The sequence below is a fragment of the Palaemon carinicauda genome, chromosome 12, assembly GCF_036898095.1.
Source record: "Palaemon carinicauda isolate YSFRI2023 chromosome 12, ASM3689809v2, whole genome shotgun sequence".
In the NCBI taxonomy this organism is placed as follows: Eukaryota; Metazoa; Arthropoda; class Malacostraca; order Decapoda; family Palaemonidae; genus Palaemon; species Palaemon carinicauda.
In genome coordinates this window covers 4,616,962-4,637,106 of record NC_090736.1, presented here as the reverse complement: position 1 = coordinate 4,637,106, position 20,145 = coordinate 4,616,962, and the positions used below count along the sequence as shown (strand labels likewise).

At 45.8% G+C, this 20,145-nt stretch overlaps 1 protein-coding gene across 1 annotated transcript in view; it reads right to left on the bottom strand.

The window, feature by feature from the left end:
• The window catches only part of LOC137651177 (XK-related protein 6-like), a 77,133-nt gene extending 57,985 nt beyond the window's left edge, over positions 1–19,148 (bottom strand). The window contains exon 1 of the mRNA XM_068384323.1: positions 18,970–19,148. Coding sequence (XP_068240424.1) covers positions 18,970–19,119 — 150 coding nt within the window. The 5' untranslated portion in view covers positions 19,120–19,148. The remainder of the gene's footprint in view (positions 1–18,969) is intronic.
• Positions 19,149–20,145: the final 997 nt, after the last annotated feature.

Sequence of the window (20,145 nt, the reverse complement as noted above, 5' to 3'; positions counted from 1 at the left end):
AACTATTTATTATAAATATTTTAAAAAATTAAGTAGAAAAAAAAAAAGACCTGACATAAAAATTCATAAAAAAAAAGTTTATACATATATACACAAATCCTTTTAGGAATTGATTCTTGAATGTTTAGGACACATCTTGATGTATTTTGGATGAAGTCAGACCCATGGAGGTGAAGATCTGAAATGAGAAAAAAAGGGTAACTTTTTTTGGCCAAAAAAAATTGTCCAAATTTCATGAATTTTTTTGGGTACCCAAATGAAATAGGAAGTGGCTAATTTTTTTAGGGAATAAACATATGTTATCCTAAAATAGAAATATGTAAAAAAATCTTCATTATTTTTTAAATTACATTTATATCAGGGGCCATATCTAAAGGTAATTTTTTGAGTACTTGGAAATTTCGTAAAAAAATACATATATTTAATATATAATATGATATTTATGCAGGTAAAAATATACCAAAATATCACAAATTCTATAGGGAACAAGAATATATATAGATAGGGCAGCTTACGCTTCGGATATGTCCACAAAATGGCCGCCAACCACACTGACTCAGACTCCCTAATCTGCCACTTGAAATGTAGGAAGGGTATGTCAATTTCAAGGTGTTATTTACTAATCTAATTATTATTGGATATGCATAAAAATTGTATGGTGGGTTGCTGGATAATTGTCGATTATTTTACGTTTATAAAATTAAAATTCTGACCCAAAAAATTTTTTTTGAAGGGAAATAAAATCGAAAAAAAAAATGTAAAACAATATTTTAGCTAAAAAAATTTGATGATATTCAATCAAAAAAAAAGTAAACAAAATTTTCCGACAAATAAACATCTAGAGGAATCATTACTCTGTGATAGTTCCTTAGTACGTAGTAATTTTGAAAGAATTGAGAAAAAACGAAAAAATGGCAATCACCGGAAAATCGAACACATACCTATATATACGCCATATCTGGCTAAAAAAAAGATAGGCATGGGTAGCCAGATCATCTAAAAACACTTTCCAACACTATAAAAATATAAGTTTTGCGACACTACTTGCCAATTCCTTACGGTAACATGACTAAGCAAAAAAATGCAAAACAAATAAAAAGGGGCACTCGTGGAAAAATGGCCATTCTAATATACGGCATTTCAGAAAAAAAAAATTTCAGCCACGTGCTAGGCAAACCATCAAGGCATATTTTCCGACAAATAAACATATAAATGAAATATTACTCTGTGATAGTTCCTTAGTACGTAGTAATTTTGAAAGAAATGGGAAAAAACGAAAAAATGGCAATCACAGGAAAATCGAACACATACTTATATATATGCCATATCTGGCTAAAAAAAAAATAGGCATGGGTAGCCAGATCATCTAGAAACACTTTCCAACACTATAAAAATATAAGTTTTGCGACACTACTTGCCAATTCCTTACGGTAACATGACTAAGCAAAAAAATGCAAAACAAATAATAAGGGGCACTCGCAGAAAAATGCCCAACATTCTAATATACGGGATCTCAGATAAAAAAAAAGACATGCACGTGTTAGCCCAACCATCAAGGCACACTTTCTAACACATAAACATGAAAAAAAAAATCAATAATATACGGCAATTCCTTACTACGTAGTAAATTTTTACAAATATTGAAAAAAAAACAGAAATTGGCAACCGCAGTTAAATACCCAATATACCAATAACTACGTCGTATCTGACAAAAACAAAATCACGCATGGGTAGCCAGATCATCTAGACACACTTTCCAACACTAAAAAAGCAAAAGTTTTACGACACTATTTCGCAATATCTTACGGAAAAATGACTTGGCAAAAAAATGAAAAAAAATGAAAAAGGGACACTCGCGGTAAAATGCCCGACATTCTAATATACGACATCTCAGATAAAAAAAAAGACATGCACGTGTTAGCCCAACAATCAAGGCACACTTTCTAACACATAAACATGAAAAAAAAATGAATAATATACGGCAATTCCTTACTACGTAGTAATTTTTACAAATATTGAAAAAAAAACAGAAATTGGTAACCGCAGTTAAATACCCAATATACCAATAACTACGTCGTATCTGACAAAAACAAAGTCATGCATGGGTAGCCAGATCATCTAGACACACTTTCCAACACTAAACAAGCAAAAGTTTTACGACACTATTTGGCAATATCTTACGGAAAAATGACTTGGCAAAAAAATGAAAAAAAATGAAAAAGGGGCACTCGCGGTAAAATGGTCCTCGTGGTGATGAACGACATTTTAACTAAAAAAAAAAACATGCACATGGTAGCCAAACAATCCACCAAGACTTTCCACAACTGATAACCTATACAAGTTGCACCATTCTACGACAATTTCATAATACGTAATAACTTTGATAATTATGCAAACTACCTCAGAAGGGTAAACTCGGACGCGAACGACCCCGATGCGTCTCAGAAATCGGGGAAGGAGTACAGCTACAGCAATGCACATCTGGACACTACTAGAGCGTGTAGGGGAGACACCTCCTGCAGGTCGATCACCCACAAATTCAGTCACAGGGGTGAGTCACGTGAGAAAAACCTGTTTTTTTTTGACGCTCGGGGTCGCAAACGACCCACCGTACCTATCCAGGGTTAAAGCTCTCTTGGATGAGCGCGCGAGTACGAGTTTCGTAAAGGCAGGAGCTGCTGACTGCATGCCTAAAGCGAACTCAGAGGGAGGTGAGCGCGGGATTGCAGACACAAACTGGTCCGGATACAACTCCTTAAACAGGGCAAGGACTTTCCTAAAGTCTAAGGAGGGAGGCGTAGTCTTGGGTTCTTCTATGTCGGAGTGCGGATCGTCCAAATGCGCAGCTTCGTCGTCATCAGAGACTACTTCATCTGAATGCTGAGGAGGAAGCGGCAAAGGAGGTGAAGAAAGCTGAACGGCTGAATCCGGCAGCACGGGTGCATGCGTAGCTGCACCGGATCCAACATCATGCCGCTGCTGGTCAGTCTGAGAGCTGGCAACAACAAAAGCGGAGTGATGGTGCGTGGTGGGGACTGCCGTGGGTTGCGGAGACTGCCGCATTGCGTCAAAACACAGCAGCTTGACAGCACCTTCCCACTGCTGATGCGGTAGTTCACGCATGTCAACGGAGGGTGCCGCATGTCGGCTAACGTCAATATGCGTCTGGCAGGGTCGACTGCGCATCGGTGGTGGAGCTCTCACAGGTGGAGTGTGGGAGCAGGCAGCCGCAGTATCTGCTGAGCGCACAACCGTGGCAGGTTGTAGGTTAACAGATGCAGTGTCAACCTTCTCAGCACGATACTCCTGCATGAAGGAAGCAAGCTGAGACTGCATAGACTGCAGCATAGACCACTTAGGGTCTACCGTGGATGGTGCGGCAACAGACGGCATGATTGCCTGCTGCGGAACCACCCTACCTCTCTTGGGAGGTGTGCAGTCTTCGGAAGACTGCGGCGAGTCCGAACTGACCCAGTGGCTACACCTGGGCCGTTGGACTCGCTCGGAAGGGACCTTGCGCTTGAGAGGTCGTGAGACCTTGGTCCAACGTTTCTTCCTAGAAACTTCTTCCACAGACGAGGAATGAATGGGCTCACTCGTCTGTTTGTGGATGGGACGATCTCTGCAAGATACGTCCGCAACCACTGAGGGTACATCCGTACGCTGATCAAGGCCTGTCGAACCCTTTGGTCCTTCGACATTGCTTCTCCCCTGGGCTTGGGAGCTTGCAAGAGGTCCCGGACTGGGAGGACGACTGGCACGAACAGATGCACCCTCATGCGTAACACTGACACTGACACTTTTCACCGCACTTGCACTCACTACACTTCCCACTGCACTTTTCTCTTTCAACTCTTTGACATCGGCCAAGAGTTGATTGCGATCATTCGCTAATGACTCCACTCTGTCACCAAGAGCCTGAATGGCACGCATCATGTCCGCCATCGAGGGTTGAGCACTAGTAGCAGGGTCGGGAGTCACCACTACAGGGGAAGGAATAGGTTGAGGGGCATGGGGAGAGGAAAAATCAAAAGAGCGAGACGAACTCCTCCTGATCCTATCCTTCTCTAGCCTACGTGCATTCTTAAGGAATTCATTAAAATCGAATTCCGAAAGCCCAGCGCATTCCTCACATCGATCTTCCAATTGACAGGATTTACCCCTACAATTGGAACAAACGGTGTGAGGATCTATAGAGGCCTTCGGAAGACGCCTAGAACAGTCCCTAGCGCTACACTGCCTGTACTTAGGGACTTGAGAATGGTCAGACATCTTGAATTAGCCAAGGGGGGAATCCAAAAACTATCAAAGTCGTCAACAAGTAATCCAAAACTAATCAAAAAAGCTTGATAAGGTAATGATAATAACTCCTGTACAGCGAAAGCTAATATCTAGAGAGAATACATCACCAAAAAGCGTGAAATCAACTCCAGAAACAACAGCGTATCAAGTAGGTCTTGCCGGTGGCACGACAGAGGAAAAATTGGTTCTTGTTGACAAGAAGTACCTGAGTACCTACTCGACAGATGGCGCTGTTGTTGTACACCCCCACCTGTATAGCAATCGCTGGCGTATCCCGACCTTAGGTTTTTTCTGTCGGGCAACAGAGTTGCAGCTACATGATCATCGGGTAAGATTAATATTGAAAATATGTTATTACAAATATTATTTACCGTATCTATATAAAATCATACAGTACATACTGTACGTAGCAAAGCAGGAAAACAATTTACGAGAGAGAGAGAGAGAGAGAGAGAGAGAGAGAGAGAGAGAGAGAGAGAGAGAGAGAGAGAGAGAGATTGTTTTACGTACGTAAATGTAAATTTTAAACAAAAAAATATGATAGGTTACAACATGTATACTCTTCAGACTTTTAAAACCTTCCCTTTAACTTAATGCATACTAAACTAAAATGGGCACAAATATTAAAATGTTAGAATATTAAAGTAAAAAATAAAGATTGTTACTGTACTCACCACGAAAGAAGTTGAAGAAAAACTTGAATGATGATGGCGATGAATTTGCTGCACAGTAGAAATGATGATGAAGAAGCTGATGATGTCTTCTACTGTGCAGCCAATGATAGTATTTTACGTCTCTTCAGACGGAGGTGTCTTTTCCTGGGACACCTCTTCAACTTCTTCCTGGGAAACTTCTTCAATTTCTTCCGAAGGCATACTAGCAGGAGGAACTGACTTTTTTGCGAGGCTGGAAGAACATTGTGATCGGAAGTTGCTGCCGCTGCTTCTTTTTTCGCTCTAAGAGCATCCTGTAGGGAGTCATGATGTCATCGACCTTGTTGCAGAATTGCATAGACCGAACCATATCCTCGTCCCACTATTGCAACATTTCTTTCACCTCCTTCATATGGTTGCAGACCTTGGCAAGCCGTTCTAATGTTAAGCCCGTTTCTTCGACATTTTCTCGGGTCTCTTACTGTGTTTCGCTCTCTTCTTCACTGGCCGATTTCGTCAGGTCTTCCAGGTCTGCGTCAGTTAGCGGCTGGGAATGGCAGTCCAACAACTCGTCGACGTCTTCAGTCGTCATGTCGCCAAACCCGTCACCTCCAATTATCGCAGCCAACTGCACAGATTTGCATATTGCAGAGTGTTGGATTTCAGACGGAGTAAATCCCTCGTCGTCGTAACCAATCTGGGGCCACAACTTCTTCCAGCTCGCATTAACGGTTGCAGGTTTCATTTCTTGCAGTGCCTTCTGAATGTTCTGCAGGCACGTGGCTATGGTGTACTTCCGCCAGTACGCCTTCAAATTAAAATCTTCATCTTCATCTTCTTGGGCAGCATCCACACACGCAACGAGGTCCGCCAAGGTATTCTTCGTGTAGAGGGCCTTGAACGCCCTGATAACCCCCTGGTCCATCGGTTGAATTAATGACGTGGTGTTGGGTAGCAGGAACTCAACCTGAACGCCTCATGCGACAGGTCAGTTGCGTGTCCACCAGCGTTATCCATAAGGAGAAGAATCTTGAATGGCAAGCCCTTCTCTAAGAGATATTGACTGACTTGCAGGATGAAACACTGGTAGAACCAGTTGGAGGTCAGCATCTTCATAATCCATGCTTTTGGATTATGTATCCGGTACACGGGAAGGAGATTCTTATTTTTATTTTTCAAAGCGCGAGGATTTTACGACTTGTAAATAAGCCCCGGCTTTAGCAAAAATCCAGCAGCATTGCCACACATCACGAGGGTAACGCGATCCTTGAATGCTTAAAAGCCAGAGGCTTTGGCTTCTTCTTTGAACAGGAAAGTTCGCGACGGCATTCTCTTCCAAAACAAGCCGGTCTCATCCATATTAAACACTTGTTCCGGCTTGTATCCACCTTCAGCGATAATGTTCTTGAACGTCTCGTTCGCGTAAGTTTCAGCAGCGGCAGTGTCAGCGGAAGCAGCCTCGCCATGCAGGGAAACGCTTTTCAGGGCGAAGCGTTTCTGAAACTTCGCGAACCATCCTTTGCTGGCGGGAAAACGTTGTTTCTGACACTGGGAATCAATGGATGTCCCTGGTTGAGGTTCATCTACATCATCATCTTCTTCAGCATGGTCGCCATCGTCGTCTTGAGGTTCCTTTGCCGCAAAATTCTCATACAAGCTCAAAGCCTTGGTTCGGATGGTGTTCGTATCCAAGGCTATGTTCTTCCGGCAGTCGGCAATCCACACTGCTAAAGCACCTTCCATGTGTACGATCGTTTTATTACGCGAGGTAACGACTCACTTCGCTGATCTGCTAAAGGTGATGGTAGCCGTCTTTCTAATGTTCGCCTCGTCCTTCTTGATATAGCGAATGGTGGATTCGTTGACTCCAAAATGGCGGGCTGCGGCCGCATAACTTCTACCGTCTTTTAACATATCGAGAAGCGTCACCTTCTCAGCAATCGTCATCATCTTTCGGTGGCGTTTAGGCTCACTACCAGCCTTAGTAGAAGCAGAACGCTTGGGAGCCATTGTACAGTAGGGTTTAACAGAAAGTTCAACAAAAAGTTCAACTTAAAACAGTCACGCACAGCACAGATTAAAGTTCACAATAACTTAGCAACATCTACACAGCGATACGGCAGGAGACAAAGTGGCCGTGAAAAGATGCTGCAGGTTGGAGAAGCGGTCAAAACACCAATCACAGGCTAGATTACAAAACTTGGGTTCTGATTCGTCATCTATCAGCGCTTGAACCAATCACAATCCGTCTTATATGCTACATAGTACAGTAGTTACCAATTCAAAGTACAAGGTACCCTATGTATACAGTAATAATAATAATAATAATAATAATAATAAATAATGATAATAATAATAATAATAATAATAATAATAATAATAATGATGATAATAATAATAATTTTAATAACAACAACAACAATAATAATAACAATAATACAGCTTTACGTACGCTATGTTACGCTTGTTTTGTTGTAGGATCTCTCTCTCTCTCTCTCTCTCTCTCTCTCTCTCTCTCTCTCTCTCTCTCTCTCTCTCTCTCTCTCTCTCTCTCGTACGCTTATTCGAGATGTGATTCTTGCAACAAAGAATATTATTGGATGCAGTACTACGTACGTATACATACAAAAGATTCATGGAAAAGATGCACATCCATTACATTTGTAGTACAGTAGTAGCCATCAGCAGCCTTACACCATTCTAATATGGTATGACTGCATCTGATTTGCGTTTCATGTTCGATTTAATTTTACTACGTACTGTATACTGAATTATCATATGATCACATTCTCTTTTCGTGTTTTATTTCTTTCTGTATTGAATTATATGTCATATATAATGCAATGAACAATCAGTAAGAGCAGATATTACTAATTACAGTATTAATGGAATTACAGGTAACGAAATATCGTATTTGGGGTCTTCAGATATCGCGGTATTTTCGAAATTTCCGGAAAATCCGCGATATGTTTATATATATGGGTTATGAAAAAAACCCGCGAAGTGGTGAATCCGCAATGGTCGAACCGTGAAGTAGCGAGGGCTCACTGTATATGGAATTCTAGGCTAGGACGTCCCCATACCACCTCGTCAGGGTATGGGGGATGCGACAGTATTATTCTTAATACTAGGAACACAAGGAAGCATGGTTTACCTGCAGAGGTTTGTGGTCAGCTATGCAGAGACCCAGGATGCTGCATTCCCCAAGAGAGGGGAGGATGAAGAAAGAAGTAAAGGCCAGACATACTCTTTCAGTCACGCAGACTAAAACTGGGTGACAGTGCCCTCAACCTTCTGGGAATTGTCCATTAAGGTGCCTGAGGTTAGACCAGCTGTTGTGCAGCCACCACAGGGCCGATAGAAAAAGTATCGAGGCTCCTGTGGGTCACGTCCTGCAGGTAGTGGGCTGTGAAGGTCGTTTGATGCTTCCAGACCCCAGCTTGTAACACCTGCATCACAGAGAAGTTTCTCTTGAAGGCCAGGGACGTGGCGATGCCCCTGACATCATGTGCCCTAGGGCGACGTGACGGAGGAGGGTCTGGATTCAAGGCATAATGAATGGTCCGTCAAATCCAGGCTGAGATGGTATTCTTGGTGACCCTCCTCTTCGTCCTTCCCTTGCTCACAAACAGAGCTTGCACGCGGGGACGGACTGCAGCTGTTCTCTTCAGATAACGTCTCAGACTTCTTACTGGGCAAAGTAGCAGATGATCTGGGTCATCTGTTATGGAACGGAGACTCGTAACCCTGAAGGAGTCGAACCATGGGTCCGGCACTCCAGGGTTCTGAGTCTTGGCAACAAACTCAGGGACGAATCTGAACGTTACCTCCCCCCATCCCCTTGAATGGGCGATGTCGTATGAGAGACCATGAAGTTCACTGACCCGCTTGGCCGAAGCCAGAGCGAGCAGGAATATTGTCTTCCAAGTCAGGTGTTGGTCAGAGGCCTGGCGTAATGGTTCAAACGGGGGTCTCTTCAGAACCCTGAGGACCTGAACTACGTTCCAAGGAGGAGGTCTCACTTCCGACTGAGGGCAGGAAAGCTCGTAGCTTCGTAGGAGTAAGGAAAGTTCCAGCGAGGAGGAAATGTCTATTTCTTTCAGCCTGAAGGCTAGGCTTAAGGCTGAGTGATAGCCTTTCACCGCCGAGACCGAAAGGCGCATTTCCTCCCGCAAATACACGAGAAACTCCGCTATTGCTGGAATAGTGGCATCGAGGGGGGAGATACCCCTCCCACGACACCACCCACAGAAGACTCTTCACTTCGCCTGGTAGACCCCTGCGGATGACTTTCGCAGGTGTCGAGACATCCTTTCCGCAACTTATGGCGAAAAGCCTCTCTCACTGAGGAGACGCTGGATAGTCTCCAGGCGTGAAGCCGAAGCGATGCTACGGCTTTGTGGAAGATGTTGCAATGTGGTTGTCTGAGTAGCTCGTGACGTGGGGAAAGCTCTCTCGGGAGTTCCGTCAGGAGCTGCAGAAGGTCCGGGAACCATTCTGCATGATGTCATAGCGGAGCTATTAAGGGCATTGACAGGTTGACCGATAGTCTGGTCTTGTTGAGCACCCTTCTCATCAGACAGAACGGTGGGAAGGCGTAGACGTCAATGTTGTCCCACCGTTGTTGGAAGGCATCTTGCCAGAGTGCCTTGGGGTCCGGGACTGGGGAGCAGTACAGCGGCAGCTTGAAATTCAAGGCTGTCGCGAACAGGTCCACTGTCGGGGAACCCCACAAAGTCAGGACTTTGTTGGCTACTTGAGGATCCAAAGACCACTTGGTACTCACTATCTGCGAAGCTCTGCTCAGACAGTCGGCGAGCACATTCCTTTTGCCATTCCTTTACGGGCTGCCCAGCGGCAAGAGCCTGTGTCTTACATACTGTATGGTAAGGCAATCTACACACACACACACACACGCCAGGAATGAAGCGAGCTGATAGACGTATCGAGTGGACTTCGGTCTATCTCAGTATCTCTACTGCAAGATGGGATAGCTGTCATGAAAAGGTACCTTCCTGCTTGTTGATATAAGCCACTACTGTGGTGTTGTCACTCATCACCACCACGGAGTGGCCCGCCAGGATCTGTTGGAACTGTTGAAGGGCCAGAAATACGGCCTTCATCTCTAGCAGGTTGATATGGAGGTAATTTTCTGATTCTGACCATAGGCCTGAGGCCCTCTGGTTCAGCATCAAATCCGGGGGAAGGACGAGAAGATCCACTCCCTTTCGAAGGTTGTCGTCAGTCAGCCACCACCGCAGGTCCGTCCGTTCCGTAGGTCCTATCGAGACCAGAGAGTCCGGGGAATCGATGCCTTGATTCCACCGGGACTTGAGCTGCCATTGCAAAGATCTCATCCTGAGGCGGCCGTTGGGAACTAGACGGGCCAAGAAGGCTAGGTGACCTAAGAGACGTAACCAAGATTGGGCTGGAAGGTCTTCTTGACTGAGGAAAGGCTCTGCAACCCTCCACAGCCTTGCTATCCTGTCGTCTGATGGAAAGGCTTTGTGGAGATTGGTGTCTAATATCAAGCCTAGATATACCAGTCATTGTGTTGGGAGCAGAGAGGACTTCTCGAGATTTACCATGATCCCTGGATCTTGGCAGCTTCCCAGAAGCCTGTCTCGGTTTCGAAGAAGGGTCGACTCCGAGTCTGCCTGGATCAGCCAGTCGTCCAGGTAACGGAGGAGACGAATGCCGTTCCTGTGCGCCCACGAAGATATCAATGTGAAAACTCTGGTGAACACCTGAGGTGCTGTGGAGAGACCGAAACACAGCACCTTGAACTGGTAGATCTTGTTGTCTAGGCTGAATCTTAGGTACTTCCTGGAAGACGGATGGATTGGGATCTGGAAGTATGCGTCCTTCAGATCCAGTGTGCACATGAAGTCTTGCGGTCTCACTGCAAGTCTGACCATGTCTGCTGTCTCCATGCTGAACGAAGTTTGCTTGACAAACTTGTTCAGGGCTGAGAGGTCCATGACGGGTCTCCAGCCTCCAGACGCCTTCTTTACAAGAAAGAGTCGACTGAAGAAGCCTGGGGAGCCGTCGACGACCTCCTGGAGAGCATCCTTCTTGAGCATGGTTTCGACTTCTGCCAGAAGGGCTAGCCACTTTGCCGATCCCATGGCATAGGAGCTCAACGACACTGGATTCCCTGTCAGGGGAGGTTGAGATGTTATGAACGGGACGCGATATCCTTGTCCGATCACAGAGACCGTCCAGGAATCGTCCCCGTGTTGCTGCCACCTGTGCATGCAACTTTGCAGGCATCCCCCTACAGGTGGACACGCAGGGGGATTGCCAATCCTAGCCTTTGCGGCCTCGGTCTCCAGCCTCCAGACGCCTTCTTTACAAGAAAGAGTCGACTGAAGAAGCCTGGGGAGCTGTCGACTACCTCCTGGAGAGCATCCTTCTTGAGCATGGTTTCGACTTCTGCCAGAAGGGCTAGCCCCTTTGCCGATCCCATGGCATAGGAGCTCAACGACACTGGATTCCCTGTCAGGGGAGGTTGAGATGTTATGAACGGGACACGATATCCTTGTCCGATCACAGAGACCGTCCAGGAATCGTCCCCGTGTTGCTGCCACCTGTGCATGCAACTTTGCAGGCATCCCCCTACGGATGGACACGCAGGGGGATTGCCAATCCTAGCCTTTGCGGCCTCGGCCGCTCCTTCTAGGATTTCTGCCTCGACTTTCCGCCCTTCTTGTCTTTGACAGGAAAGGGCTGCCGTTTAGACACCTTGGTCTTAGCTGCCGGAGCCTGCTTCGGTGTCCTGCGAGGCTGCCTACTGTTGAGTACGTAGCTGGAGGTTTGTAGGGCCGAGATGTAAGGGCCTTCTGGAGGAGCGAATCATGACTCGTCTTCCTCCACCTCTCAGCTGTCCGGTCTATATCCTTGGGCTCAAACAGGTTTCCTCCAAGGATGGAGGAATGTCTGAGCTTGCTGACATCCACAGCGGGGACCTTCGGGTGGAACCTCTCAGTCCTCGCATAACGTCGCTTTAGAATCGAGTTAGCCCACAGGTTAGTGACCTGGTGAGCCAAGAACACGATGGAGCGCATGCCCGAGAGGAGGAAGGTCTCCAGGGCCTTCTTATTGCTCTCCTTGGACAAGTCCTCAGATCGCAATAGGATGCCTAGAGACCCAAGCTAGACATCCAGCACGAAGTGGCCTGCATGGCACACTTAGCGACTTTCTCTTGGCTTAGGATCTACGACGCTGAGAATGTCACCTGTCGGGCATTGAGTTTCTCTAGAGAGAGACCCATTGGTGAGCTCTTCCACAGAGTGGTGGAGGGGAAGAGCTAAACAAGACTCCTCCATGATCTCGAAGTACCTCCTCTGCTGAACGCGAGGAGGTGGGAGGAGCTTGTTCCCGGCAGAAGAACGGCTAGAGGAAGCGAGCTCGGAAAGCTGGCCCTCGACCTTGTCCCTGGCACTCTTCACCCCCTGGGACCATGGCAGGGCTGCACTGGCCTTGAGGGGCTTCTGAATACCATAAACTTGGTCCAGGACTGTATCCTTGCCTTCGCGGGGGGCGGTCTCAGGGTCCTTAAAACTATTGAGTTGCTTCATTAGATTAAGGACCTGCCAGAAGGCATGCTCTGACTCGCACTGCTCTCCTCCCTGTGGACTGGCAACTAAGTCTCCTGTCTCCATTGGCTCTTCTTGGGGGGACACGCGGACGTCCTCCCGGGGAATGGTTGGCTCTGAACGAATCCTCGAAGATGACTTGGGAATCGTCTTTGAGTCCTCGGGCTCCCTCCTGGGAGGGATACGGGACTCTAGCAAAGAGGTCTGGAACGTCCTTCCTACGCGAGACGTTTCTCTTCCTTGAGGTGGGATTCCTCCCATTGGTGCCGTGGGAGAGTGCCTCACCTCACTGGATTCTCCTGAGGACGGGAAAGCTTCGTCCGCAGGAGAAGGAGAAAACGCCTGCAAAGGGGAAGGGGCCTTCCCGACGGACCTCTTGGCAGCCAGCTTAACCCTGGGAGAAATTACCACGAAATCCACTCCTCTCCTTCTCTTCAGCGGGGGCGAGGGAGCCTTTGGTTTTAGTCCCAGATCAGCGAGGGCTGGCTTCATAGCCTGCACGACCGCTTTCATCATGGAACCAAACCAAGGCTGGCAGCTGACTGATGCAGTGTCAGCGATTCCCGCTGGAGGGAAGGGGATCGGCTGATCCTTAGGAGAGGATACTACTGGGCTTGCCTGAAATGAAGAAAGGGAAGAAGAATGTTGCCTGGACCTCTCCGATGAATCTTCCTGCTCCTGGATGCGTGCTCAGCGCTTACGAGATGGCGATCGCGGGGATGATCTGGAAGCACACGGCCCCGGCAACTCGAAAGGTTGGGCGCATTGTGAAACCCGGCGGGAATCACCTTGGGGGTCGCGCTGGCGCTCGTGCGATGGCAAAACCGCTGGGCCGCATGTGGGCGACCGTTGGCGCTGGCGAGGGGCGCGTGGGCGCGCAGGCGAAGGTGTGCATGGATGCACAGGTGAGGGTGTGCGCGAGTGCTAGGGCGATCGCTGGCTATCAGGAGAGCGATGGCGCGTAGGCGATCGGTGGAGCAAAGGCGAGTGTCAGCGCGCTGGCGAGAGATGGCGCGTGGGGCAAGTAGGCGACCGACTGCGCACAGGCGAGTTAGCACGTGGGCAAGTCGCTGACCTGTGGCGATCAGACGCGTGGGCGCGTTGGCGAGCGTTTGCGCACAGGCGCGTAGGAGAACGCTGGCGTGTAGATCGCTGACGCGTAGGATAGCGTGCAGTAGCGCGGGGAGAAGATGCCAACTGATGTGCTCGAGGGCGAACGCTCGTGGGCGGGCTCAGGAGTCAACTAGTGAGCGCGCGGGCGTGCATGCACTTTAGACGTGCGCACAGGAGAAAACGTATGGTGGTGCACAGGCGGTGGTCGACACGCAGGGAAACGCTGGCGAGGCAAAGGGTCAATGTCCTTGCCTGCGCCCAGATCCGAAGGTCGTGGGCGCGTGGGCGAACGTTGGCGCGCAGTAGTGCGCTGACAAGCAGGAGGTTGACGGCGCTCAGGAGGCTGTTGACGCGCAGTGCGCGCAGCAGGGACAGAAGAGCGCTTGCGCGCAGGCGAGAGCTAGCGAGCAGGTGAACAGTGGCGAGCAGGAGAGCACTGGAGATCAGGAGAGCGCTGGCGATCAAGAGAGCGCTGGCGAGAAGAGTCTGTTGACTCATCCGCAGAAGAGCGCTTGCGCGCAGGAGATCGCTGGCGAGCAGGAGAGCGCTGGTGAACAGGTGATCGCTGGCGAGCAGGAGAGAGCTGGCGATCAGGAGAGCGCTGGCGATCAGGCGAGCGCTGGCGAACAGGAGAGCGCTGGCGATCAGGAGAGCGCTGGCGAGAAGAGTCAGGTGACTCTTTAGCAGGAGAGCGCTGGCGAGCGGGTGAGCGCTGCCGAGCAGGAGGGCGCTGGCGATCAGGAGAGCGGTGGTGCTTGCGCGCTACTGAAGGACCCACAGGTGTAACCTGACGCGGAAGGGACTTACCCACATTGTGGGATAAGCCCTTCTGCCCCGAAGGGACTGGTGCTTGAATTAACAAAGAGGATCTGGCAGGCGCAGGAGATCGCGAACGATCTGCGGAGAGGTCCAGTGATGTCACTGCCACGGTCTGCTCCCGACAAGAAGAATCCTTTGCAGGGGACGACGAATATGAAGACCCGAAGAGAAGGCCCCTCTTGTAAGGAGAAGGAAGGCCTCGGCGGCAAAGAGGAGGGAGAGCCTTACTGCGTAGACGACCTCGAGGCAGGGTATCACCGTCGTCGGTCCTCCAAAGAGGAGTCTCTGTTAGAGCACTCCCCCGAGGGGGAGGAACACCCGCAGGAGAGACCGTTGGACCTAGCTTTCCCCTCGAAGGATGTTCGGAAGGGGAACCTGAGCCTTCAGCAACATCCGCAACAGTAGCAGCCGGGGTTTGACCCGACCTGTCGGACGCCTCTGCCACAACAACGTCGACAATAGCCAGAGGGTCTACCTCTGGTATTACCGGCGACTGTTGGACAGCTGCCCCCAACTGGATCAGATCAAACAGGGCTTCTTTGGAGGGTGAGCCCTTAAGCCCCAAGGAAGCCCAAAGCTGGAAAAGATGATTGTTAGACAGTTTGGTCATCAAAATCAACAAAATCAACAATGTCCTCCCCCGGAGGAGGAAGGGGAGCTGCCTCGCTATGGGAGGCAACACCCTCTCCCGAACCCCGAGATTGGGAAACAAAAGAAGGACCTATGCTACCACTCGGCTGCCTCTCGCGAGAGACCAAACGAGTGGGAGCTTCGGAGGAGGTTCGGGCAATGGAAGAAGAGTCCTTGGAGCCTTCCTCCCTCAAGGCAGCCCCTGAGGGAGAACCGTCTCGCTTAGAACTCTTCTTACGCCGTCGGGCAAACCTCTCCCACTGGGAGGTAGGCCACTCCCTACATTCCATACAAACATTATCACTTTCACACCGTTGACCTCGACACTGCGGGCAAAGGGTGTGAGGGTCTGTATCGACCGCCGACATGAATGTTCCTCAGGGGCGGTCGGGGAGTCCAAGGCACTTCCGCATAATGGGAAGAAAAGGTAGAGGCCAACTTCAAACACACAACTGTAATAAAAAGAAAAACAGATTAAGGCTGTCAAAAATGCGAGGACGAGACAGACACGTCTGTACATCATCCGAGCTAAAAGTGAAGCGAGGCAGCTCACCGGTGTGTGGGGGGGAGGGGTAGCTAGCTACCCCTCCCCTACCCCCGTGCTAACTAGCGCAGGGGTAGTTTAACCCTCATTAAAATCTAATGGCTCGTCATTTCAGCTACGCCGAAAGTAAACCCTATGTAAATAGCGTGGTTTGTACTTCGGTTACGGAACAAATAGATTTTTCACTTTGCTCAGAATCCGTTTTTTATCCACTTGTACCAAAATGCTCAATGATCATGATGATATTTTTTGTGTTGATACAAACTTTTTATTGTTTTTGTTGATCCAAACTTTTCATTTTGCTTTTAAGAGTCTGATTACTGACAAAGTCGCGTCTTTCTTGAATAGAACCATATGCAAACAGATTTTAATCAAATATTCCACAATTCATCATTAAAAATACAAAAGTACATTCTAACCTTTGTGCGGATCTAAGAAATTGCCAGAATTCTATGATTCAACGTCCCTGATGGTACTCATTGCCATGTATATATCTTCACTAAATAGAATAGCTATTTGGAAGATGGTTATGTAAATAGATTTCCACTGAATACTGCACACAATAGTCGTGCACATATCTTTAGCTATATGCAATAGCTATTTGTACAACAGTCATGTAAACTTTGCTTAGTATGCACATGATGGTCATGTATATATCATCGGTCGAAGTTTAATCCCATTTTACTAAGTCAAGAGATATTACCTAACTAGACAACCCCATGTAACCTTACCTACGCCAGTGCATCCATATCAGTGTGGTTTTTTATTATAGTTACAAATGGAAATAGGTTTTCTACTAAAAAACACAGGTTTCCTATAGAAAAATGTCCGTTTTCTTAAAAAATGACACTTATTTTCAATGCAAATAAAAACTTAACTATTTAAGAAATAATAACCAATGGGGTTAGCGTGCACAGCTCACCATGTACAACTTGCCGTTACATAGGAGCTTGAAGTTTTTCTTTTTCCGCGAAAGTGAGCGCACAGAGGAGCGAAAAACCATTATATTTCTAAAAAAATATCCCCGTTCTTAGACAGTCTGACGGATTTTAGGTTCATTCGCGTTTAAAATGATGGTCAAATTCAGTGAAAGCACATTATTTACTAAGGGAAATACTATTTTTTTTTCGGAGCCTTTGTATATCAGCGGCTGGTTCCTCCCTTGTGGATTAAAAATGGATATCAACTAAGCTCAACTTTCCCCCCTAACTTAACCTACAAGCCGTGACCTTACTTACTTACTTAATGGGGGGGGGTTAATGGCCCCCTTACACAGCAGTATTCTAAGTTAGCCGTAATCTTACATGCAGGTGGCCGCTATCATACATACACCCCTTTTTGGTAAAAATTTACTGTATTACAGATTCTCATTTCGAACAGAAAATTTATGTTTTCCTGTAGTAAATGACGTGATTTGACCAAATTTGACCTTCATTTCAACCGCAAACAAACAGAACAACCAGTTCGACTAACTTTAAGTAGCTGAACTAGTTGTTGTTGTTGCGGTTGAAATGAAGGTTAAAACCGGTTAAATCACGTTACTTACTACGGGAAAACATATATTTTCTGTTAAAATATTTAAATCTAATGGTATTGTTCCAATTCGGGATCGCTTTCCTCACCAGAAAAGAGAAACATCAAAAGGTAATGTTGAGATACGCACGCTAACATTAGCAATGTTACGCTAACGTTAGCAATGTTACACTAACGTTAGCACTGTTACGATAACATTAAGCAACACTATATATAATGATTTTTGTTCCGCCACTGGCTCGCTTACGCTCGCAGGAAAATAAAACATCAAGCTCGTATGAACTGGCAAGCAGTACTGTGCACGCTAACATTAGCAATGCTAGTCTAACATGCAATGTTACACTAACATTAGCAAAGCTTAATATAATGGTTCTTGTTCTGCCACTGGCTCGCTAAGGCTCACAGGAAAATAAAACATCAAGGTCATAAGCACTGGCAAGCGGTAATGTTGAGCTGCGCACGCTAACAAAATAGTAAAACTAACAAATTAAAATTAAAGAAATTAATGACTTACTTTTATGACCGCGACGACGAATCTAAAACGTCCATCGTAAAATACGCAAAAAGACATCACTTGAACTAACAAAGACATGACTTGGACAAAGGTTTCCACGGAAAAGGGTTTGTTGGAAGGTGGGGGTTGGGAAATATTACCACCCTGTGTAAACTTTCCATATATATGGGTTCGTGACTGGTTAACGGAAAAGCAACAGAGTCTAGAGAGTAAACATGAATGAACCAGAATTGGAAACTTGTCCAGAGCAAGTATTTGTGAAATCTAGGCGTGACAAGGTAATAACAAAATGTATAATAGTAATATAGCAAGATAAAATGGAGTGTATGATAAATAATATTTAATGGGAATATAAAATTAGGTGATTTTATAAGGTATTGGATAATCAAACGAGTAATATTGGGGTCAAAAGTAATATGTATACGAGGGTATTACATAAAAGGGATAGTATAGCTGTACTGGTTCAAGTCGTATACTTGAATAAAGCGGGTGAAGTCGAATAGTTAAATTTAACGGCTAGAGAAGAAGAAATCTTATTGGTGGAGGAGGAGTCTATGCGCAGGGAGGAGGGGTTTAAGCGCAGAAGGTCGAAACCTGCTATGTATAAATGAACGAACGAGAGCGACTACAACCGACAAGTAGAATGACAAAAAATAAATGAAAAACATTGCTAATGTTAGCATGTTACACTAACATTGCCAATATTAGATTGAGCAGCTCAATATTACCATATTTTTTTCATGAGACGTAGCCTTTGCAATGGCGCCTCCAAAGTTTATCCTCTTATACTGTTTTGTCTTTTCCTCCCTTTATCATACATCCAAGAGGGTAATGTATAGAGAAGAAAAGGTTTGCTTTACCATTATATACCGTTTCCCCCGTATGTTTTCCCCACCCAAAACCCCGAGTTCCCACTGGGGTCCCCCATTATCGTAGGATATAGATATAAATATATTTCTGAAACTATTCATTTGCGTCGGGAACGAATGTCATTTACGAAGAACGGAACTTTTTCTATAGAAAAAATTAGTTCTTTTTCCCAAGTTACATTGCCCTGTAATACAGTACAATAATACCCTATTAGAACGGATGTCCGCCGTTCTACAAACGGCCCCAACTCATCTAATGGTAGGATACCTAAAGTTATAAGCACAATCAACCAGTTCCTGGTTCATTTTCTAAACAGAAAAAGACTTGTAGCATGAGCTAGACTAGGCAGACAGCAACCTAACCAAAGGAGGTTACACACCAAAATATACTCACCCAGTCGATATAGTAAGTAACTATCCCCGTCACGATAAAAAATATATCCACAACTCTGTATACATAGTTATTGGGTGGATAATCCACCTCGTCGTCCCCATTCGATATGTCATCTATTTCTTGAGTTTGGCCACCTTCCTGTTCCTTCATTGCCCTCGAAAAGGTAAACAAACAAGGGTCGTTCTGTAACGGGTTGTAGACATTTTAGGAAGGCTTAGCATGACCGGATGAGTTTATTTATTAAAATAACTCATTAAAGACTTCGATGAGAAACATACCTAGCTAATTATGTTATAAAATTTTATAGTAATGATTGACTTTATTTCTTAGTTACAGACCATTAGGTGCTTTAGTGTAACTTTTCTAAAGTGACATTGTATATCATTGCTTTAATACCCTTTACCTGTTGCAAGTTTAACCGGAATTTAACTTTACCCTTAATTCAGAATCATTCAAATATCTAGGAACTGTTTATTATTTTTGAAGATGAGCTTAATTATACTATTAAAAGTATGAACAACGATTTTATTTTAGTTAATCAAGTGAAATTATGTGACTGACAGTATTTGCTAAGACTAGAAGAAAACCACAAGAGACATACATAATTAACATGGCATTTTTTCTGAAGAAATAATTATTATTGCTATAAATAATTACTATTTAATTTTACTTAGGCATATTACCATTGATTTCCAATTGGTATTTCATTTAACTGGTCAAAAAGAAACTAGCAAAAATCCCGATACGACGTTTGGTCGCCATGGTAACAAATATCAACAAACGTTTGCATAGATAATTCTTGTCAGTAAAAACCTACATAACGTTGTTAAATCGGTTTATCCTTGTGTAAGTTGATAGTATACAGTTAGGAGAATGTACCAGTATCCGTCTAAATTCGGCAAAGACGTTATTCGAAAGCTGGAGGTCATCCAAAATAAAAGAAAAGAACTGTGAGTAAATAACTGAAGAATCTATCAGGCTTGTGAATTGCTTTAAGTTTTCGTTTCCCAAGAACGAGTAGCCTTTTGTATTGTGTGTGAGAGAGTTTAAGAGTGATCCAGGCGTATTACACATACCAGGAAATGCATATTTGTAGCAAAACTATTTTTTTTTTTTGTAAGCTTTTACATAATATCACAATGGAAGGTTATAGTCTACCAGTCACATATATTCTCC